At 50.0% G+C, this 23959-nt stretch overlaps 1 protein-coding gene across 3 annotated transcripts; it reads right to left on the bottom strand.

Annotated features, from left to right (window-relative positions):
- Positions 1-2838: 2838 nt before the first annotated feature.
- RBFA (ribosome binding factor A) lies at positions 2839-23291 on the bottom strand. 3 transcript variants are annotated; one of them, XR_003793557.1, is made up of 8 exons: positions 22975-23291; positions 20217-20259; positions 18818-18994; positions 18145-18257; positions 14899-14983; positions 10586-10656; positions 7890-9509; positions 2839-3242 (listed from the first exon to the last, which is right to left on the bottom strand). XR_003793557.1 is itself a non-coding variant. In XM_029222858.1 (7 exons), exons 1-7 carry the CDS (start codon positions 23289-23291, stop codon positions 9146-9148), a joined length of 1170 nt encoding a protein of 389 aa, XP_029078691.1. In that variant the 3' UTR covers positions 6529-9145. The 3 variants fall into 3 exon arrangements, 1 of the variants encoding a protein (XP_029078691.1); XR_003793554.1 differs by lacking the exon at positions 2839-3242 and adding an exon at positions 6529-7234; XM_029222858.1 differs by lacking the exon at positions 2839-3242 and having other exon boundaries at positions 6529-9509.
- Between the last annotated feature and the right edge of the window lie 668 nt (positions 23292-23959).

The raw sequence follows: 23959 nt of genomic DNA on the forward strand, positions 1-23959 counted from the left end.
GGGGTCGAACCTGTGCCCTCGGCAGTGAGAGCATGGAGTCCTAACCACTGGACTGCCAGGTTACTCCCTATACTGTTAAGCCTTACATTTAAGTCTTTGATACATTTTAAGTCAATTTTTGTATTTGGTGTTAGGTAAAGACCCAACTTCATACTTCTGCATGTGGATATCTAGGTTTCCCAGCATCATTTACTGAGAAGACTCTCCTTTCCCCATTGAATGATCTTGGCACCTTTGTCAAAAATCATCTGGCCAGGGACTTTCCTGGTGGTCCGGTGGTTAAGAATCCGCCTTCCAATGCATGGCACATGGCTTCGATCCCTGATCAGGGAACTAAGATCCCACATGCCACAGCGCAACTAATCCCGTGCACCACAACTACTGAGCCCACCCACCACAACTAGAGAGAAGCTTGTGTGCCGCAACGAAGATCCTGTGTGCTGCAACTAAGACTCAATGCAGCCATAAATAAATAAAAAGTAAAATATTAAAAAACAAAAATCATCTGGCCATATACGTGAGGGTTCACTTCTGGGCTCTCTATTCTATTCCATTGGTCTATATGTCTGTCTTTAAGCCAGTAGCACCCTGTTTCGACTAGTTTTTGCAGTAAGTTTTGAAACTGGGAACCGAAAATCATCCAGTTTTGTTCTTTTGCAGGATTGTGTCGACTATCAGGATCCCTTGAGATTCCTTATGAAATTTAGTATAAGTTTTACAATTTCTGAGAAAAAATCATCAGGATTTTGATCGGGATTGCACTGAGCCTGCAGAACACTTTTGAGTAATATTGGTGTTTTAATGGTAAGTCTTCCAATTAGTGAACACAGGAGGTTTCCACTGATTTCTCTTCTTTCTTTCAGAACGTCTTGTAGTTTTCATTGTACAAGTCTTTCTCCTTCTTGGTTATTTCCTAAGTATTCTATTCTTTTTGGTGCTATTGTAAATGTAATTATTATTGTAATATGGTGGGGGGGGTTGTTTGTTTTTTTGGCTGCACCACACAGCTTGTGGGATCTTCATTCCCCAACCAGGGATTGAACCCAGGCCCTGGCAGTGAAAGCGCTGAGTCCTAACCACTAGACTGCCAGGGAATTCTCTGTAATGTTTTCAGATCATTCATTCCTCATGTATGGAAATGCAACTGCTTTTTGTGTGTTGACTTCTAATCCTGCTACTTTGTAGAATTCATTTGTTGGATCTAACAGCTTTTTGTATGTGGTGTCTTTACGATATTCTACACATAAGGCCATTCATCTGCACACAGATGAGTTTCCTTTTTCCTTTCTAATTTGAGGCCTTTCCTTTTTCTTACCTACTTGCTCTGGCTGGAACTTTCAGTACTATGTTGAATAGAAATGGTGAAAGCAGGCACACATCTTTGTCTTGTTCCTGACCTTAGAGGAAAAGGATTCAGTCTTTCACCATTATTATGTTTGCTGTGGGTTTCTCATATACAGATATTATAAATATTAAGGTCTCCTATTCCTATTTTGTTGAGTGTTTTTTCATGAAAGGGTGTTGAATTTCGTCTCGTTTTTTCCTGCATGATTTGAGATGATCATGTGGTTTTTCCTATCATTTTGTTGATGTGGCATGTAACATTGACTTTCCTGTGTCGAACTTTGCATTCCAGGAATATATCCCACTTGGTTATGGTGTATAACCCTTTTTTTTTAAGGCTAGTTTTTTAAAGTTTTAAAATTTATTACTTTTGGCTGCATTGGGTCTTCACTGCTGCATGTGGGCTTTCTCTAGTTGAGGCGAGTGGGGGCTACTCTTGGTTGCAGTGCACAGGCTTCTCATTGCAGTGTCTTCTCTTGTTGTGGAGCATGGGCTCTAGGCACATGGGCTTCAGCAGTTGTGGCACACGGGCTCAGTAGTTGTGGACAGTGGGCTCTAGAATGCAGGCTCAGTAGTTGTGGCACACAGGCTTAGTTGCTCCGTGGCATGTGGTAACTTCCCGGACCAGGGCACGAACCCATGTCCCCTGCATTGGTAGGCGGATTCTTAACCACTGTGCCACCAGGGAAGCCCTAATCCTTTCAACATGCTGCTGAAACCTGTTTGCTAGTATTTTGTTGAGGATTTTTACATCAATGTCCAAAGGATATTGGTCTTTACTTTTCTTACTTTGTAGTGTCTTTGTCTGGCTTTGGTATTGGGGTTATACTGGCCTTCTAGAGTAAGGTGGGAAGCGTTCCTGCCTCTCCATTTTGGGGGGGAAAAGTTAGGATACAGTGCTCTGTTATATGTACTACACTGCCACCCTCTAAGAGTTACACAGATAGAATTCAGGCAAGATTTTGCAATGAATCTTTTGTCATTTCTCAATGGTTCTTTCTCCACCTTTCCTCTTCTGGTCACTAAAATACACTCACACACAATCATTCTTGGCTTTGTGACCAAGATTAATATATCTCTGATGAAACCTGCTTTGAAGATCCAGTAGTTGAGCATGGGAGCCAGATGGGGCTTCTTGATCCCAATAGTGTGTGATGCAGCCATCCAGCCCACAAGCCAAGTTGCAAGTCGTGGGCCTGAGCAGGGACTGACATCAGGAATTCCACTTATCCAGATGGAAGGACCAGCCTACGCAACACAGATGCCACCATCATGCTGGTCACGGTATGAACACAGCTGGCTGCTCTTCTGCTGTGGCTCAGCACCCGCCCACCAGCCCCCACCCCACACCGAATGTTTGCCAGCTTCAGGGGCATCTCTCCCCATTGCATTTCACTAATTTTTGCAGAACCTGCATCAAGCACGTTTCCAAAGCCAGTGCATGCGCCATCTGCATGCAGTGGAGGCACAGAGGGGAATTTTATGTTTGGGGCTGAGTGAAGAGGCTTTATTGGACACTTGAGAGTTCCTTCTATACACATTCTTCCCAGAACAGCTTACTTTAAAAAGCTGTACCTAGTAATGTCATGCTCCATGTTGAGAGCTGCTATGCTATAACATAAAATACGTACAGAAAACAGTGTTGCAGGGACCTGCATTCTATAAAACTGGGAACCGTTGTCCAGAGCTAAATAAAATATATTGTAGGCTACATTTTTTTCCTTCAGTTACTGAAAACCTATTTTTTTAAAATAGATGTAAATTAGATTGCTTCCACATTTACCAGGAACACTTGGATTCTGATCTCCGCAGTAGTTGTATAGTGACTGCATGTCATCTTGGATTATGTGGCACAATGAGACGTCCCACATCCGTCTTCCACCAAAGATTCCTCAGAGCTGTGAAGGGAAGGGAGTTCTCTTAACAGTGGTCTGATTACCTGTGTGCACTTCACGGAGGGTAAGGGGAGACGGTGAAAGGCTGAGTCAGAACTGCTTCCCACACAGCATGTCCAGCGAAGTGCCTGGTTAGACAGAGCTTAAGTTTTCTCAGGGAAAGAAGCTGCTGCTTGGATGTTTCTAGAGGTGAGTCCTTGGGCACCCAAGCACCCACCCCCAGGGGAATGTGACAGTACCTTCCATCTGCCCTCTGCACCTGGGGGACAGAGAATTCACACCTGACACCTTGCATGGCCGAAATCTGGAAGATGGGCCAATCTGCATAGTTCCTGTTCTAGAAGGGAAAGAAGCATGATTCCCTCCACCCTGCCTCCAACCCTCGTCGCACCAAGATTCAGAGTTTCAGAAACCAAGGCCTGGTGGCAGGGAAGGCTACCAAGACTCTTGCACTAAGACACTGCACTGAGAGTGTGTGTGTTGGAGGGGGAGGATTAAAAAGGGAAGGTGCCCCGAGATCTAGGAAAGCTGGAATTCTGCTGCCACCCTGCTAGACTTGGCCAGTTTGGTGCTGTTACCACTGCAAAGCAGGGGTTCCTCCCAATGCAAGCAGAAGACATGTTTCTTCAACGTGAATGCTACTGCAGCGCCATGAATTTTCATGCAAAACTGAGACGTCATCTCTTCAGCCTCTGAGGGCATGAGTGTGGGTTCTGGTCTCGGCCTGGCAAGACAGGAGCATCAGAAACGCCCAGGAGGCATCCAGAAAGACAAGGCAATGTATCCAAGCACGTGGAGCTTGAGGCCTGCAAACGAGCCAAGCTGGGGAGGGAGGTTTGGAAACAAAACAAAGAAGCCCTTAACGGGACCTGATGGGTCTTTGTTGACCACTGGCCTTGGACTGTGTGATGCTTTGTTGCATCTTTTCATCTCCTCCACACTGTTTATCCCGGATGTCTGAGTCCCATCTCCTCCGAGGGGGCTCCTGAGACCCCACGACCGGCTTAACCAGGTGGACTGTGGCCGCAGCTCGGGAATCTCAACATAGGAGGTTATAAGGAGTCCACGCCTGAGGATCACACTAAGCTTCACTTTCCAGAATGAAAACAACTTGTCAACATTCAGCTTCCTGTTCGGGTTTTACTCAAGTCTAGTGCTGGATGGTATTCAAATTAATGCAGAAGAGCCACACAGGGTACTCATGTTCCAGAGACAAAACCTGAGAGAGAAGGCTGTTTGTGCTTCTGCTTTCCCAACAGGATTTTGGGGTTGCAGAGATGTTTGCATAAATAAGGCTCTTCAGGTGTATCCTTGGTGCTCTGGGTTCTGATCAACAAATTTCACTTCTAACAGGCAGACTTTGATCTCCTCCTTTCATCTTCATGTCCCAAAGACATGAAAACCTGGCCACGTGTACAATTCAGTCACGTCTGTGGGCCCACCCTGCAGAGGCCCAGCCAGCTCCAGCCAGGGGCACCTACAGTCCTGCTCTGCACATCCTCAAGAGGTAGACTGTGTGCATCTCCACCAAAGGACATGACAGAGCCAACTGCCCCCCCAGTCCCTTTACTTGTCACTGAAACCAAAGCCCTAGGAAGGCAGCATCAAGAACTGGGACTCGTGGAGCACATACCATGTGCCAGGCTCTGCTAAGTGCTGCCACACGTACCACCCAGGCAGTCCTCCCAGTGACCTCTGAGGCAGATGCTACCAGTATCCCGACCACGGAGAAAACGGAGCAGAGGCCACTCAGCCACCAAGTGTCAGATCCAAGCACTGAACCCAGGGCAGCAGGTTTAAGAGTCAAATGGCTGAAAAGCCCTTCTCTTCTGCCTGTCGGACCTGGATGACTCGGGGCTCCACCCTCCTTGTATGCAGAGAATCGTGTCTTGTCTTCTTTCTGCTTCTCCCACTCACCCTCAAACCCGGATTTTTTCCAGTGATCCTAATGCCCAATGTCTGTCTGGTTTCTTGGCTCCACATCTGTTTCTTCTCTGCTTTTCTCAGGCACAGGGTGAGAAAGAGCCTCAAAGCCACTCCTGCGTTTGCTGCTTGTCTCCTCCTTCCTCTGAGCAGCAAGAACGTCTGCCTTCAACCTTGGGGCAAACCTCAACAGCAGTCCACTGCTGGCGGATCGACACGTGCTTCAGTCTTGCCTAGCAGGTCTCGAGGACCGTGGCTCTCCCCGAGAGGCTGACGCTCACATTTCAGGGCCTTGGGGACTGGGTTATGGGCAAGTGCGCTCTTCACCAGGAGAGGCGGGAGCAGTGGGACGAACGTGAGCCCTGATGCAGCTGCAGGAGCAAGCGCAGTGAGGCACCGGGAGGGGAGGCTGTGCGCAAGCGTGGACCCTGCCCACAGGGCTGTGGCTTGAGTGGCCTCTTGTGCTGAGGGGTCCTGGACAGAAGCAAGCCTGCAGGCGGGTGACAAGTGGGGGGCTGGGGAAAAGAGGGGTGAATGTGAGTCAAACACTTAGCAAGGAGCCTTTGCCTCTAACAGAGGTAACATCTCAAGGTAAAAATGCAGATTCAAAGCTGACCTGCAGGTGCCCCAGGCAGGGAGCTCAGGCCTCCTCCTCGGCTGCTGCTGCCGGTCTTGGTCTCAGCTCTCCTCTACCACGGAATAACCTTGCAGCTTCCCCTGCGTGTCTCACAACAGGCTTAGCCAACCCTTCCCAGGGCATCATCCCCTACCATCGAAGTCCTGTTTAAACTCGGCTCCAGGGTCCGGTGCCAGAGTGACGGCCACCCCCAGCCAAGCCGCAGCTTCCATCCACAGCCTCAGCAGCGCGCCCGCCTCAGCTCAGCCAGAACTCAGTGGGACCGCCAGACCCTTTTCACCTAACCCACAATCCTGTAGATTATTAACATTTTAAATCTCAAACATAGGAGTTTGTGTGTATTCCTGTCAAATTTCATCTGATAGATTTTGGTTTTTCATCTCGAACTGTCTTTAAAAGGCAAATTGGAGCTCTACTTTGTCACGTGACGCATTATTCTTTCCAGTGTTCCATTCTACATAGCTCTGATAACCTTCAATTAAGCGTTGAGCAAATTCTGAAACGCGACCTTCGGATACGGGTGTCCACACCTCTCAACAGGCTGGTGTTGAGCCCACAGGCAGGCAGACGATGGGGCAGTTCACTTGCTCAGGCTTTCCCCATCTTTTACTCTAAAGCTTAGATACGTCACAGTTTTGATGGTGATGACTTGAATATGCTTTTTAAAACATATGATGAAAACTACTTACTTTTTATTAAAAAAAAAAACAACAGAAAACTATACGTATAACAAACTCTTGAACAGAAGATGCCGTAAGAAAATTTTAGGTATTCTGAACTTTACTGATAGGACTTGGAAGGCCAAGACATCAGAGGAAAACTCAAGGTAGAAAAACCCTTTTGAAGAACAAGAAGTTTTTCAAGACTAAAAGTAACTTTCGTGGGCAGTGCTCCCCTGGAAGACTGTCAGTTTTTCTTTCCTATTGGCTGTTTTTACATGCTTAATATTCGCTCATCTTCAGCTTTGTTCTTTGGCTGCTCAGATGGCCCTTTCTAAGATATCCATAGTCAGAGTCCCTTTGTTCTGTCTTCAGTAAGTTTAAGTTGTAGGACATCTGGTTGCTAATGAGCTCCACCTGCAGGTCACTGGTTTACTATGAAAGGATGTAACCCGGGAACAGCCAGATGGAAGAGGTGCACAGGGCGAGGGACCGGGAAGGGCACGGAGCTTCCCCGGATCTCTGAGCGACCACTCCCCAGCTCCACGTGTCCAGCAGCCTGGGAGCTCCTTCCATGTGCTCTGAGGAAGCAAAGTTCTATGCCCTTTGAATGAAACGAAAGGTGAGCTGGGTGCGTCCTGTATTCAGTTTTGTCTCTTTTCACATCAAATGTGCAGCGTGCCTGCAGCTATTAGACGGCATCTGCACTTGTGAGGTGCCTGGGGCAGGTGCAGGGCTGTCAGGGATCAGCCGTCCCAGCACCGGCATTCCAGGGCCTGTGGAGGACATCCAGGGTCACGTTCCAGGCTCCTTCCTTTTACACCGTCTGTCTGATTCCTGGCCCCTCTCGTACCCTTACAAACCACTGTTAACTCCCTCCTGTAAGAGTATGGAGCAAAACCAAAAAATGCTGGTCTGAGCAAAAAACTCCTGTTCCTGCCACTTAACTTCATAGAGAACTTAGGCTGGGGCACAGGCAGGAAGAAGGGTAAGCGGCATCGTGCACCAGCCTCTCCTACGGTCCCGGCTTCTGGCACTCACAGGGCCGGTGCACTCATCGCCTGCCACCATGCTTGCCCCTCGCAATTTGGGATCTGGGCACTTTCTGCAGTGTAGGCTCAGACGCAGTCAGTGGAGAAGACTGCTCAGTGCTGTCGGGTATTAACCACGGTGTTTATTTTCTGTTATGTTCTGACATCCTGGGGGCCTGTGGGCTGGGGAGAGACCCCTCCACAAGCTGGCTAGCTCCCCGTGAGCGCACCACTCACACGCAAACCAGCCACGCCTGAGCCCTCCCTGGCCAGTGTCTCCTCTGCCCCAAATCACCCCAGGGCCAGGGACTGGACAACTGGAAGCCACCCCTAGAGCCCGGAGCCTGCTGAAATGACCAAGCTGTCCGACCCCAGGCCTGCCCAGACGTGCTCACCCTACCTGGCCCACTCCGTCCTCCAGGAGCCACGAGACGGGTTCAGCCACGCTTCCTCCTCACCCTCGGCCTGCTGACAGACCCTGGCGCTCCTCGTGGGCCCCGTGCAGCGTGGTGCACCCCTCCTCTCGGGAGCTGTGAGTCAAGAACTCTTCTTTCAAGGTAGCAGTTTCCAACTCTGTCATCTTACCACACCTGATCAGGACACATCCCGTGTACATTTTAACACAGGTCAATCCTCCCTCTGGACATTTCTTCTCTGGTCATAAGCGGCTGTGTAAGCAACCCACACTCCTAATGCAGACAGCCCACACACAGGCTACATGCACCCTTCCGGGGCAGGATCCCACAAGCACCACTCAAACAGCAACATGCCTGGAGCATCCACAGGGTGGCCCGTGATGCCAGCCCTTCAGAGGGGGCCACTGTCCCGGCAAAGACAGAGCTTCTTGGTGCCATATCCCTGCTGGGGCATCACACCTGGTCCCAGGTGCCGACAGGGAAAGTGGCATTTGGGGCTTGCCACTGCTGCAGAGGCAAGGCAACGCTTTCCTTCCTGAAACAGTTTACAAGAAGGGAAATTACACTCCCTGAAAAGCCACGTTACAGGTTTCCTTGCTTTAGCTTTGTAGCGTACCTTTCTCCAATCATCTGAACTTTATCATTTCAGTGTTTCAAGGTTAATGATAGTTGGGAAATGGAGCTGCCCCAAGCCCAGGACAACGTTTCTGTGTCAGAATTAAATGATTTATTTATTTCCTAACGAGGCTCATCTAACACGTGCTTTCTCTAGGAGACACATCACGGCCTCTTGCACTTAGGCACCATGAGTGAAATCTCTGTCAGAAGGCACTAACGTGGCGCTAACCCGATCAGAGAGGGTGGCTGTTCACAGCCCGAGATGAACAAAGCAGACAGAGCAGTGCCTTGTGTGACCACAGGCCACATGTGCATCCCACTGGTCTGTCCATGTCCGAGAATGACCATGAAAGTGCCACAAGTATGGATCTGGGGGCCGTGGACAAACTCTAGTGAGCAAGCAAACACGCAAGCCTGGAACCCCAAATATGGAGGGCAGATCATACGCCATCGACCTAAGAGATTTCACACCCTCTCCACAGCCTCGCCCCATCTCTCACTGCAGCACAGCAATAGGTCTGAAGGACTCAGAGATGACACCCGCACAGCTCAGCCTGCACCTGCACAAGGGCATCCCGGGGGGCACCAGCAGCACGGGTCTCTGTGTGCTCACGGGAGCAGGTCAGGACCCGCGATCCTTTCTCTCTGCCTCTAGTTCCTGCTCTGCCCCTGGAGCCCCCTTGCGTCCTGGGGTGTGCTCCTCGGGAAGGGCCCCGCCGTCCAGGGGCCCATCACTCCCCGTCTCCCACAGGCAGTCCTTGGGCGGGAGGTCGTCGTCCACGCGGGGCCTGGCCTTCCTCTTCCTCATCAGCTCAGCCGTGGGCTCCAGCCACGCTGGGCCCATGCTCCCACGCCCTTTCTCTCTCCTCCTCTTGTACTCCAGGATCTGCTTGTTGAGAGCCTCGTGGTCGATCCCACACAGACTCGAGGGTGCGGCAGGGCCCAGGGTATCACGCGGCGATGTAATGTCCAGGGCCTTGGGGGTGCTGGAGGGGAGAAGAAATCCATACCATGCACAATACTTCCTACAGCCATTTGCTTATGCACTGTCCTAGCACCTCTCTAAGGGAAATTGTGGAAACTGGACAGAAGGGGGATTTGGTCTGGCGTTCTCCAGTCCAGAACCTCTCGGCCAGCACTCTTGGAGCCCGTGTGTGGCTCAGGCCAGCATACTTCTGGTGCAGCCATTGTGCACTGACATTAAATGCGTTTTCATTTTTTCCCCACTTAAACATGGCTAGTACACTAGGCTAGTTAAACAGAATTATTGGGGGGACGGGGGAGGGTTCTTTAGATCTGTTGCTCAGGTTACTTGATGAACCAAAAGAGAAGAATCTATTCTGAGAGCAAAACCAGAGCAATCTTTTCAAAACCCAAATCTGGCCACATCATGCCTCTTACCCCAACTCTCTGATCTGGAAGGGCTCCCCACCCGCCTCTCCCCACGTCCACTCACTGCTGATCTGGAACCCGGGGACTCACTGCCGCCTGGGGCCTATGCTCTAGCTCAGGGGTCTGAGTGCTGCAGCCCATCCCCTGGCAGGCTGGCTGGGGGTCCCCACCCCGAGGCCCTGACGGTACCCATATGATGCTGACACAGTTGATCTATGGAACACAGGCCAGACACGTGGTGCAGCTGCTCCCTCACCTGGAATGGGGCTCCCCCCACCTCCGAATCCTCACGTCACCTTCTCAGAGGCCTAACCTGACATTTACTGTGCACAGATGTTCCCTAAGTACAAGAACAGGGCCTGCCAGGCAGCAGTGTGCCAAGGGAGTGGAGAGGATGAACCGCTACTGACAGCACTCAGAGTCCAGGCCCCAGCACTTCTGTGTGGACCCCCAAGGCCCTCCTGACAGCCTTGCCCAGGTGCTGGGTAGCTCACCAGTTGCACGCCGACACCGGGCTGGGCCCCAGGGCAAGAGCCAAGCGCACAAAGCAGGACCCGCTGCCCCTCGACACCTGGCTGGGGACAGGCAGGACTGTGCAGGTGCTGTGGAGACCAGCAAGTCCACACCTGGGTGTCTGCCCGAATCAAAAACATATGCCCACACGTATCACCTGAAATCATTTTGCTCAAAGTCTTTTTCATCCGGGGGTCCAAAATCAGCGATTGCCAGTAACCGATCAACCTGAAAAGGAACAGACAGAGGGTGATTCTCGAGCCACAGCACTGCTTGCGTCGGAGCTGGGCGCCAGCTGAGTGCGAGCATCCGCTGTCCGGTGCCAGCTCCACCACGGGCCTCAAGCCTGCCCGCCGTCCTTCCTTCCCGTGCCGCTGCCCACACCCGCTATCTCAAGCACACTTTCTCTGATAATGAACTGAGGCTTTTTGAAAACTACACTTAAAACTTGTAAATGTCAGTCAAATTTACAAAGAAACAGTTAAATATTAGTTGAATTACTAACGCTTACTGGTTTCTAACGAAGTTTCATAAAATGCTTCAATTTTGCCGCAGAATTTGCGGGGAAACCCCCCAGTGCGGTAACGTGAGTGTCCCAAGTCTAGCGTGTGGCTCCGGTCCTGCAGGCGCTGAGGGGCCTACGCTGGGGACAGACCCTGCTCCTCAGCAGGGCCCGTCAAGGGCCTCTCCACCTTCACGCGTCTCTTCTGACTGCCGCCAGGTCATCCTACTGGGGCCATGCACTGAGACCCGACCTCCTGCTTCAGTGCAAGCCCCGGCGAGCCTGGTCCACAACCGGGCCCTGTCATATGCAGGAACTAAAGCATCATCACCAACCAGTGACACACCAATCAAACCACAAAGGTGAAAAGAAGAACTGGAGACAAATCAGTCCACAGAAAATACCAGGAACAGGACTGACGATGCTACAAAACAAGGACAAAGTGGCCTCCTCCAAAGTTAAAAGTGGGAGAAAATATTCACAATGAAGATTTCTGCCAACTGACTTGTACCAGATATACAATGAACCTACACAACTCAATAATAAGCAAACCTTATTAAAAATGGGCAAGAGACTTTAACTGATCCACAAAAGGAGGAATGACCAGCAGGCACATGAAAAGACGCTCAATATAATTAGTCACCAAGAAAATGTAAGTTTAGGGGGCTTCCTGGTGGCACAGTGGTTAAGAATCCGCCTTCCAATGCAGGGGCTGCGGGTTCCATCCCTGGTCGGGGAACTAAGATCCCACATGCCACGGGGCAACTAAACCCGCACGCTGCAACTAGAGAGAAGCCCGCAACGAAGAGCCGGCATGCTGCAACAGAGACCCAGCGCAGCCAAAATTTAAAAAAGAAAAAAAGAAAATGCAAGCTTAAGCCATCAGGATGGCAACGCCAGGGGCTGGCGAGGGCGTGGAGGCCCAGGGACCCTGACGCTGCGGTGGGAGTGCCTACAGCACGGCCATGGTTAAAGCAGCCTGGCAGCTTTCTGACAGTTAAACATACGCCTGCTGCTCCTAGGAACTGACCTAAATGAAACAAAACATACATCCACAAACATCTGTACGCAAACGTTCACAGTGCTTCACTCTTTATAGCCAAGGACTGGAAAAAAGACAAATGTCTATCAAAAAGTGAATGGGTTAGTAAACTGCAGTACAGCTGTACAGTGGATACCGCTTACCAATAAAAAGGGAACTACTTACACATGAAACAAGGCGGATGAAATCTCAAAAACACTGTGCCGAGCAAAGCCAGAGGCAAAAGACAACATCCCGATTCTATTCATGTGAAATTACAGGAATCTCAGCAGGCAGAACTAACCTACAGTGACTGAAACCAGATGGGTGGTAGGGGAGAGCTGACCGGGGTGAGCAGGGGTGGCGATGACACAAAGGTATGCGTTTGTCAAAGGAGGCACAACTCAACATAAATTAAGCCTCCGTAAAGCTTATTTTATTAAGAACCAAATCCAAACACAACCTCAAACTCTAACACTTTAAACACAGGCCGCCGGGCTAACTTCTTGTGTGGAAGGGGAGCTCTGGGCTCAGATGGTGCGGGCCAGACCATGCGCGGTGGGGCAGCGGGTGCCCCTGCGCGGTGGTCACCAGCTGCCCGACACCTGCTCTCGGAAGCCTGACAGTCAGTGGGGAGACGAGTGTGCATGTACCACAACACTGGTGTCAGAGTTTATGTATTTCCCTTAAAAATTCAGATAAAAAAGCTGTTTCCTCTATAGTTACAGTAAAAATCAACATTTTAAAAACCTCTTCACTGAAGTGCAACATCTATGGGAAAGGTACACAAACCATGAAGTGTAGCTCAGTGACATCCCACAAATTGAACACACGTGTGGGCACAGCCGCGACACTTAGAAGGTGAAGCCCAGAAGCCTCCTCAGGCCCCTCCTGCTCACTCCCCTCCCCGTGACAGCCATTACTTTTACTTCCAACACCAAGGATTAGCCAGGCTCTTCCTGAACGTTTTATGAACAGAAGCTCTCAGCGCGTGGCCTTTCCTTGGCTCCATGGCCGGTGGGAGGTGGGCCAGGGGACTGTTCCAGAGCACGTCCGTCCATTCTGCTAACTGCACTCGCCAGAGACCCTGTGCCAACGTTCCCGGCCGAGTCCGTGGGTACTGCGGGGGGTGGGGGTGGGGGGCCTCGAGGGTCACAGACTCAGCTTCCCTGGGGACGGCCAGTCTAGCGGGGCACTGTGAGCCGCCCTCCCGCCAGGCCCCAGCCCTCGGCGCTCGCACCCTCACTCCTGTAAGGAAAGCCCTCACGGAGGGGTGCGCGCTGGAATCCGGTTGAGCGCCTCCGCGTGTGTTTACTGACAGTACCATCAATATTGATGAATTACTCAGGGTGCAGTTTGGACAGAGCTCATTACTAGTTCTCTTTCAAATGTCCAGACTGGTGACCTAAGGATTATCCTGAGGATGCAAGGTAAGCTGCTGAAACTGGCAACATGTTAGCAGTTGCAACTACCTGTGATTTTTGGTGCAACCAATATAAGACAGAAATAAATGGACTGATAGAAGACTCAAAGTTTCGTCCAGGACTCCCAATTTCAAATGTCTGTCTCTAGCCAAGTGCTTTATCAACAGCTGACTTTAAATCTATTAAAAACATACACAGTGTTTGAAAAACAATGCCCTGACTTACGCCAGGGGAAGCAATGACCATGTCCTCAAATGATCACCTACCCAAATCAGAAACCCCTCTGGTCCAGCCTTCACTTCTAACTACAGTGAGGCAGAAACTGCAGGACTCTGAGGCGCCAGCCGAGGCCTGACCGACCCTTGGCCCCCAGGTCAACAGCTGAGCTCTGGGCACATGCAGGACCCACCATCACCACGTGGCACGTGTCCGACCCGTGGCCACTTCCCCGGAGCACACGGGGCAGGACAGACGCTAGAGGTCTCCAATGCAAACACCCATCAGCACGGCCTCCGGAATAAGGCCCTCCCAGAAACGCTTAAGCTCGCATGCACCTCCCTCCCTCCAGTGACTTTTTCTGGAAAGGAACCCACACAGCCAGGTAGGACCTTGCGGCTCTGAATTCTTCCTCCACAGAGAGAGGGACGAGCCAGCTGAGGGCTCATCCTCTGAGACAGGTGGGTCCTCCCACCAGCCCCACCCGACGTGCCCGGGGATTCCTGCTGAGTATCTGCACAGCACACCCATGACCTAAACTCCACTTGAGCTGTAAGCGGCACTGCAACTTCACTCCTGTTCCCCTTTCTAGCTAGGAAATCACACATCTATCAAAGTTATCCACATAATGTTTTCAGTATCGCTTGTGTCATGAATAACAAAAGACAACAATGTACAATTAGACTTTTTTTCCCCTCTGTGAATCTGAATACTACCTAGTCCTACAGTAAGTAAGAGCCACCTAATCATAACCCCGTAAATGCTGCCGTTTTCTTCAGTAAACTTTTTAAAGGTATAACATACCTTAATAACCACTAAGTAACCACCACCCAGATTAAAACGTATGTATGTTTTAACAGGTTTTTAACCTTTATAATTAACCTATACCTAAAACAAGGAACATAAGTATGAAACAATTACAGTTACAGGACAGAACGTAAGTGTGTCAGCCTTAACAGTGTAAAGTAACCATAGACAAGACTGAAATCTAGGGAAGTGAGAGAAGGAGGTAAGCACAGGAGGGCAGCTCTGGCTGCTTCAAGTTTGTAAACTGAGAGACAGAGGGATCTGCTTTACTAGTTAGGGCTATACTGACAAGCATTAAAACATTAAAGCCATACAAGGTGGTTACCGCTGGGGAACAGGGCTGAGAGCAAGGCACAGGTGCCTTTCTTTTCATCATCTGTACCCTTCTATTGCCTTTTAAAAACTGTATACGTTATCTTTTGAATATTTAAAAATTAAATGTAAAATCTTACCCATATAAAAGTGTACATCATAAACAGGTAATTATGTAAAAGCCTTACCTCCACTACAGCTGCATTTTTTTTGTCCTGAACAAACACTATTGGCGGCATGTTCCTCAGGGTCTGCTGGGACATCAGAAGGTGCCTGGAGAGAGAAAGAGATTTGTGCAGTCACAGGTGACACTTGGTGGAGGGGTGACGGCGCCAGAAACAGAAAATGTCATCTCACAAAGAGGTGAGGCATCATTTTTTAAAATTAATTAATTAATACACTTATTTATTTGGCTGCATTGGGTCTTCATTACTGGGCGTGGGCTTTCTCTAGTTGCAGCGAGCGGGGGCTACTCTTCGTTGCGGTGCACAGGCTTCTCACTGCGGTGGCTTCTCTTGTTGCGGAGCATGGGCTCTAGGCACGCGGGCTTCAGTAGTTGTGGCACACAGGCTCAAGAGTTGTGGCTCGTGAGCTCTAGAGGGCAGACTCAGTAGTTGTGGTACACGGGCTTAGTTGCTCCGCGGCATGTGGGATCTTCCCGGACCAGGGCTCGAACCCATGTCCTCTGCATTGGCAGGCGGATTCTCAACCACTGGGCCACCAGGGAAGCCCTGAGGCATGAGTTTTGCTTATCACATTCTTCAAAGATGAAAAGTCTTCCTTAGCCAACTGCCACATTTCAACAGGCATACAAAATGCATGATCACGATTGTTTTTAATTCTCTAAATGCAACTTCTGAGATCCTTATAAATAGTCTGACGTGAACTTGGGACATTCCTGGGCATCACTGTGGCCTTGGGCTCTGTGGTTTGGGCACCAGCAACCTGCCAGCACTTCGTCCCTCCATCCGGCCGACACTCATCGGCAACAGCGCCACAGAAGTGTGGCTGCCGGCCGTGCTTCCCAGACGTCAGACACAGAAACGATCTTCGTATTACCCATCATGCAATACATGCAGATCCAGGGGCGACAAGTATCCAGTGAAAATACTGCTGTGACACACAGCACATCTGCTCAGTGACGCAGTTATGGGAAAACCTTTACACTAAACCTTGGTGATCAAAAGAATTGGGAAAAGGGACATTCTGTTCAACTGAATTTTCTGTTACCTAAAAACTAATCAGAAAACAGCAGGAACTCCAGTCCCGAGGGCTGCTCTGCCAGGTCTCTCTGCATCTTTAAGACTGAGGAGAAAACTGAGTAGCTTCTTTACTCTCAGCCAGCTCAGCGGTTCTCAAAATCCTTGGTCTCAGGACCCCCTTTATACTCTTAAAAATTACTGAGGACGCCAAAGACCTTTTGTTTATGTGGGTTACATCTACCAATATATACCAGACTAGAAATTAAAGCTGAAAATATGTATTTATTAATTCATTTAAAGTAACTTTTTTTTTTTTTTTTTTTGCGGTACGCGGGCCTCTCACCGTTGTGGCCTCTCCCGTTGCGGAGCACAGGCTCCAGACGCGCAGGCTCAGCGGCCATGGCTCACGGGCCCAGCCGCTCTGCGGCATGTGGGATCTTCCCGGACCGGAGCACGAACCCGCGTCCCCTGCATCGGCAGGCGGACTCTCAACCACTGCGCCACCAGGGAAGCCCACTACTATATTTTAAAAGAAATTAATGAGAAGAGTGGCATTGCTTATGTAGTTGCAAATTCCTTTAATACCTAGCATAATGGAACAGCTGGATTCTCATCTCTGTTATCTGTATTCAATCTGTTGTTATTTTGCTTAAAATAGAAGAAAATCTGGCCTCACACAGATCTGTAACTGAAAAGTAAAGAGTATATGAACAGCTTTTCAGAAAAGTGTAGATCTTCTTTGATGCTACCCAAGAACTCAACAAAGAGTAGTTTATTAAAGATTGCAATGTGGAATCTGAAACCAGATCCATGAACAGCGTTCTCTGTACATGAAAATCCACTGGCCCTCTTGCCCTTTGAATCGATGTCTCCCTGTGTGTGATTTTGTAACCTCATGCCTTGGTCTTTTAGAAAATACTGGTTCAGCAGGTCACACAGATTTTCAGAATGATGATGTATTTTACAATACGTCACCTCCAATCTCATCAAAAGGGTCTTATGTACCATGAGGCTGTCAAACTCAGAGTGGTGGATACAGTTTTCTAAAATTCTGATTTTCACTGAAAGCTTAAATTTTACCACTGGCAACAAATATGGTCAGTTGTGCCCCTGAAGTGACAGGTTCGCTTTGCTCACTTTGGAGAAAATGTCTGTCCTATACCCACATCTGAATAACCATAGTTATGAATGGATAAAGAAGATGTGGCACATATATACAATGGAATATTACTCAGCCATAAAAAGAAACGAAATTGAGCTATTTGTAATGAGGTGGATAGACCCAGAGTCTGTCATACAGAGTGAAGTAAGTCAGAAAGAGAAAGACAAACACCGTATGCTAACACATATATATGGAATCTAAGAAAAAAAAAATGTCATGAAGAACCTAGGGGTAAGACAGGAATAAAGACACTGACCTACTAGAGAACGGACTTGAGGATATGGGGAGGGGGAAGGGTAAGCTGTGACAAAGCGAGAGAGAGGCATGGACATATATACACTACCAAACGTAAGGTAGATAGCTAGTGGGGAGCAGCCGCATAGCACAGGGAGATCAGCTCGGTGCTTTGTGTCCACCTAGAGGGGTGGGATAGGGAGGGTGGGAGGGAGGGAGACGCAAGAGGGAGGAGATATGGGAACATATGTATAACTGATTCACTTTGTTATAAAGCAGAAACTAACACACCATTGTAAAGCAATTATACCCCAATGAAGATGTTAAAAAAAAACCAGCATAACCATAGCTGGTCCACTTGTTCTTTGAAGTGAAGTGTCTACTTTGGGCCACAGTCAGCAGCTGCAGTGTTCCGAGACAACCACCAGCGTCTCGCACACTTCCCACCACAGATACTAAAAAGATGTGCCAAAGGGCCGGGATACGCGTCACGGACACGCTTAAATAAAGCTGGCGGTGCACTACCGCAAGCGTGAGCAGAAGCCACAATGACCCAGGACATCTGGGCCAGCAGCTTTACCCCCACAGCTTCAGTACAAAATGTCAACGCGGTGGGAACGGAAAACCACACCTCATTGTGAAGAAGCTCTCACTTCATCAACCTCCCCCTACAAAGGACCCGGGATCACACTTCAAGAACAGCTGACCTAGGTTATGGCTTACATGAAGGCGTTAAGTTCTGCTCTGAGATTCAACAAGATGCTTCCCAAATTTTCCTTAAAAGCAAAAATAGTGGACAAAACCAGCTGGAGGGCAGGGTCAAGGAGAGGCCTCACCTCATGTGCGCAGCGCTCCTCTGCAGGACGGCCTCCACGTTTGCGTTTTGAGCCTCAGAGACAGTCGTCCTCCAGAACACGCGGCAGGTGGAGAAGTCTGAAGTCAGAGAGACCTGAGCCCAGCCCCAATTACTCTCAGCTCACCTGGGCTCCTGGAGACAGAGCGCGTCAGGAGAGGCGCACTAACTCATGGGCAGTCCTGGCTTCAGGCTCCCACTGCCAGGGCCAGCGCCCCAAGCACACCGCTGGGGACGGGGGAAACGTCCCCTTCCCTGGGCGGAGCCCAGCCTCAACCCACGCACAGCAATGCCTCAGCTGCTGCTACTGCCCCTCCTCCTTTCCCTCTGGCTGCACGCACTCTGCTCTGGGGGCACAGACAGCAGAAGCTGCCTCCCGTGTCTTTACACCAAGATGAAGGCAGATCATCCACCGCTCACCTGACCCCCAGACCTTCAGACACCCCACTTCATCACTTACTGGGCTCTGAGCACCCTCGGTGCTGTCTGGCCAAACACCACCTGTGCACAGCGAGACACCTGCTTTTGCACCCCACAAGCACCTTCCTCTCCTTGATACCCAGACGGCCACACTGAGCATCCCTTCCACCTTTTCTAACTGTCAGGCGACGACAGAGGCGCGAGGCCCACAGTCCCTCCCTGGCCCCGAGGCCTACCTTGGACAGCTCCACATTCAAGTCGCAGAGCTCCTGGCTCACTTCCGGGGTGCACAGCAACTCAGTCAGCGCTTTGTAGAGGAGGCCGTTCAGGGCCCTCAGGCGCACGTGGTCTTCCCTTCTGGCTCTCTTGGAGGTGCTCTTTGTCAGGGATACCAACTGAGACGGCTTGTGAGTCTCCGTTAAGAAGAAAGGCAGACACACAGGCAACATTACAACTGTACATAAACTTGTACTAACTAAGGATAAAGGTCATTCTCGGCCATCTTAGTTTTCATGAAGATACAGTTTCTTTTACAGACCAGGACCCTTCTAGATTTTACCTACCATGGCTTAAAGATCAAGAGTATTGCCAAGCATATATTTTTTTCCAAAAAAAATTTTATTGAAATATAATCCACACAGCATAAAATTCTCCCTCTTAAAAAGTACAATTCGAGGGGCTTCCCTGGTGGCGCAGTGGTTGAGAGTCCACCTGCCGATGCAGGGGACGCGGGTTCGTGCCCCGGTCTGGGAAGATCCCACGTGCCACGGAGCGTCTGGGCCCGTAAGCCATGGCCGCTGAGCCTGCGCGTCCAGAGCCTGTGCTCTGCAACGGGAGAGGCCACGGCAGTGAGAGGCCCGCGTACCGAAAAAAAAAAAAAAAGTACAATTCGGTGGTTTCTAGTATATACAGTGTATTTTTTTCTATCAAGAACCATTCATTACATAAACTCTCACAGTACAGGTATATTTCAGAGATACTGCAGGTTCATTCCAGACCATCGCAATAAAGCAAATATGACAATAAAGTGAGTCACATGCATTCTTTGGTTTCTCAGTGCATATAAAAGTTATGTTTACACTATACTGTAGTCCATTAAAGTGTGCAATAACAATGTCTCAAAACAATATACATACCTTAATTAAAAATCTTGCTAAAAAATGCTAACATCACCTGCTAATGCAGGGTTGTAATAAACCTTCTGTTTGTAAAAAACACGGTATCTGGGAAATGCAATAAAACAAGGTATGCCTGTGTATCTACACATATCTGTTATACACACACAAACTGAATGGACATTACCACATTAGAATTTGATAACAGATACGACATCCCGTAAATTTTGTTTTCTTTTTTCTCCGGCCGCACTGTGCGGCATGTGGGATCTTAGTTCCCTAACCAGGGATCGAACCCACGCTCCCTGCAGCGGAGGGTTAACCACTGAACTGCCAGGAAGTCCCCTAGTGTAATTTTTTTTTAAAGGTAAAAATTCTGTGGTTCCAGTGTATCTACTCCCATCTCTACAGAACTTGTCCCCTCCAATATTGAAATGGAAGGGCTGGAGTGTTGCCGACTTTTGGAGCCTCACACCCACCGAGATTCTCAAGTGGCTCATCCCTACTACTCTATACTTACCAAGTGAGAGCCCAAGGAAGGACCTTCATACCAAAACTTCTTCCTATGGGGAGAAAATAAGAACTATGCTGGATACTGACGGCAAATAAACTAAGAAAGAGTTACAAAAGCTAACATCATAACTGTTTCTAAGGGGCTAGCCCTGGACATAGAAATTAGGTTACTAGGGGCCTAAAAGATTTAGATACCCAATGAACAGCAGCACGGGTTGTGGGGACAGACAGACAACAGTTTCAGTTCAAGCTCGTAACTTTTACCTAAAGTCTACCTCTAGTCCCAAAGGTAGAGAACGAGGACCTTAAAAACACACCTACCAAACTGCACATGAGCACTGTCCTCTACTGAATAAAGCTGTTTCCCAGGGGAGGGTTAACGACTGATACCGCCACACATCAACTGGGACTGAACAGCTAAGTAAACAGGAGGCAGATGGGGGATCCAGGCCCCTCGCTATTGCAGACAAGCAAGGGAAGGAAGTGAGAATGATTCGTGTGCTAGTGGATTAGGGCTGGAGATCAGTACAAACTCAAGTTTCACTTACTACAGCTACAGGTGGTGACACACAGAAACGTTTCTAGATAAGCACAGACACAGGGATTAACATAAACACTATTTTTTTTTTCTTTGCCAGCTGAAAGGGTCTAAAAGACAGACACCCCAGTAGCAATAAACATACTAAGCTCTCAGATCATGGTTTCCGACCCCTGTTTCCAATAAAGGAACCAGAGCTCCTTGGAGAAATGGCGGATTCTAGGGCCGAGGCAACCTGTGGTGCCAGAAAGTAAGGAAGTGCTAAAAAAAAAAAAAAGGTTTCTAATTGAAAAACTACTCCAAAACCCCATAACAACGGGGTGTGTCAAAGGGATATAGGAGCCACCTGAAAGAGCTCGCAATGGTCAAAGCTGGAACAACTCGAGCAAAATTAAGTAGTACTGGATTATAACCCGTGAGTCCATCCTGATGAGTTAATAAATGAAGAGACACATCTCCCCTAAAATTTTGAATAATTCATGTATTTCGAATAATTCCCCACTCCTTAGGTGTGAGCTGCATATGGTGACTTCCCCCCAAAGAAGACAGTATGGAACTGGGGGGCTGGGCGGTAACTTTACAGTGGCTAAACCTGACAGACACAGATGACCTCAGTCAGTCATCAAGACCAACATCAACAGTGATACACCATGTTGAGAGCATGTGTGTGTGTCCACAGGATGTGATGAAAATGGCACTTTACACCTGTGGTCTTCCTCCCCCCAAACCAAACCCCAGTATACTCAAGAGAAAAACATCACGCCAATCCCAACAAAAGGGCATCCTACAAAATATCTAACCGGTACTCTTCAAGCTGTCGAGGTCATCAAAACAGGGACAGTTAGAAACTGCCCCAGTCAAGAGGAGCCTAAAAAGATGACGACTAAATGTAATGCGGCCCTGGATGGGATACTGGAACAGAAGAAAGACGTTAGGGAAAAACTAAGGAAACGTGAATAAGACATGGCCTTTAGTTAATAATCATGTATCAATGCTGGTTCATCAATTGTAACAAATGTGCTGCACTAACATAGGAGGTTAACAGAAGGGAAACAGTGTGCTTATATGGGAACTCCACTCATCTTTGCCAAATTTTCTGTAAACCTTAAACTTTTAAAAAAGTGTATTAAAACAAAAACATACATATATACATATCTACAATTGAATTAAAATGATATGAAGTCAACATATTTTATTATACTTATCTCTCGTCATAGAAAACCTATCGTGACAAGCTTTCTTTATTCCTCAAATTAACCCCACAGAAAAAGCACTAATATGGAAAGGAAATTCTTCCTTCTCTCTTCATGTGATGCAACTACTCTCCCGAAAAACGCTTCAGTATCTGTGGGGAATTGGTTACAAGACCCCCAAAGATACCAAAATTGGAGGATGCTCAACGCGCTGTATTTGCACATAACCTCCGCACACCCTCCCGGATACATTAAATCATCTCTAGGTTACTTAATGCTACGTAAATGTTGCCAGCAAGGCAAGTTCAGGTTTTGTGTTTTAGAACTTTCTGGAGTTTTTTCGGAACATTTTCGATCCGAGGTTGGTTGAATCCGAGGACTGGGAACCTCGGACCCAGAGTGGACTGTAAATGTATACATCACTTTGCTTCATAAATTCATGATGCACTCTTAGCTTTTAGGACACTTAGAACTTTACCGTCACAGCTGTGTGAAAGAACAGAAAAAAGGTTGGGTGGGAAAAACGTTAACTGTCAGAGGTGGGCTCCCTGGTGAGCTTTCAACAGCCATTAACCTAACAGGCAGCGGCTGCGCTTACTGACGCGGCTGGGAGCTCTGGCGCCGGCCAATGCGCCGGCGGTGGAACCCCTGCGGACCCCCCGCCCCGCCGAGCGCCCCGCTCCACGAAGCCCCCCGCCCGCGGACGCCCCGCCCCGCCGAGCCTCCCGCCCGCGAAGCTCCCGCCCGCGGAGCCCCCACCCCGCCGAGACCCCCACCCGCGGAACACCCCGCCCCGCGGAGCCCCCCGCCCCGCCGAGCCTCCCGCCCGCGGAGCCCCCCGCCCCACCGAGCCCCCGCCCCGCCGAGCCTCCCGCCCGCGGAGCCCCCACCCCGCCGAGCCTCCCGCCAGCGGAACCCCCGCCCCGCCGAGCCTCCCGCCCGCGGACCCCCCGCCCCGCCAAGCCTCCCACCCGCGAAGCCCCCATCCCGGGCCACCGTCCCCGGAGCCCCCGCCCCCACTCGGGTAACAGTACTTGGTTTTCGAAGCAAATTTCTTGAGTAGGTTCTTGCCGCAGGAGACAGGCGAGCTGTGCAGACCTCGAGCGCCGCCCAGAAGGAGCCCCACATGGAGACCCCCGGCCCCGCCGAGAGCCGCCCACATCTCAGCCGAGCGACGGCCTACCGGGTGCCGCGAGGCGGGCTGAGGTTGGCAGTGAGACGTGGGGCGGGGAAACGCCGGGCGGAAAGACGTGCAAACGGAACGACGTGAGGCGGCTCGGGGCGACGTGGGGCGAGGCGACGTGCGAAGTCGCCGGGAGACTGTGGGCGGGACGAAAGGACGAGGCGGCATCTGGAGGACAGGTAGGCGGGACGTGAAGCGGCGGGGCGGAGCGACGTGCGGCTAGGGCCGAGGACAGGCGTGACGACGCGTGAGGAAGGGGTGGCTAGACACGGCGTGGGTGGGGTAGTAGGCGGGGCAGGGTGACGTAAAGGACGGGACGCCTGTGGGAGGGGCCAGACGACACGTGGTGGAGAGCGGGGCCTGATGACGTAACTGAGGAGCGGGGACGGGACGTGATGACGTTTGTGCGGGGGCAGGGCCAGCTGGTGCGTGGGCGGAGCGACTGGGCCACGCACCCGTCGTACTCCCACGGCGAGCTGGGTTCAGCCAGATGCTGCCGAGTGCAAGGGAGGTTGCGACTCTGTGGCGGGGAAGCGCACAAACCACCCGGATGCGGAGATTGCGGAGCGAGGAATACACTTTAGGGAAACGCACGAAGCTAACAGAGAAGGGTGCATTTCAACTCCCTTGCCACGGAATATCAAATGAAGAGCAGGGAGGTAAGAGGTCTTAACTGGGTGGGCGTCCCGGAGCAGAGCTCCTTCTGCCTGCACCACTAGGAAGGACTCGAGTCCTCTTTACGCTGCCAGTTCGTTTGCTCACTTCCTGTAATACCTCCTCACCAGTCTACGTGGAGAAAGACACAGCTTCCAAACTACTCCAGAAAGGAGGCATAG

This window comes from Monodon monoceros, unplaced genomic scaffold (genome assembly GCF_005190385.1).
Source record: "Monodon monoceros isolate NGI ecotype Baffin Bay Population unplaced genomic scaffold, NGI_Narwhal_1 Super_Scaffold_1, whole genome shotgun sequence".
Lineage (NCBI taxonomy): Eukaryota > Metazoa > Chordata > Mammalia > Artiodactyla > Monodontidae > Monodon > Monodon monoceros.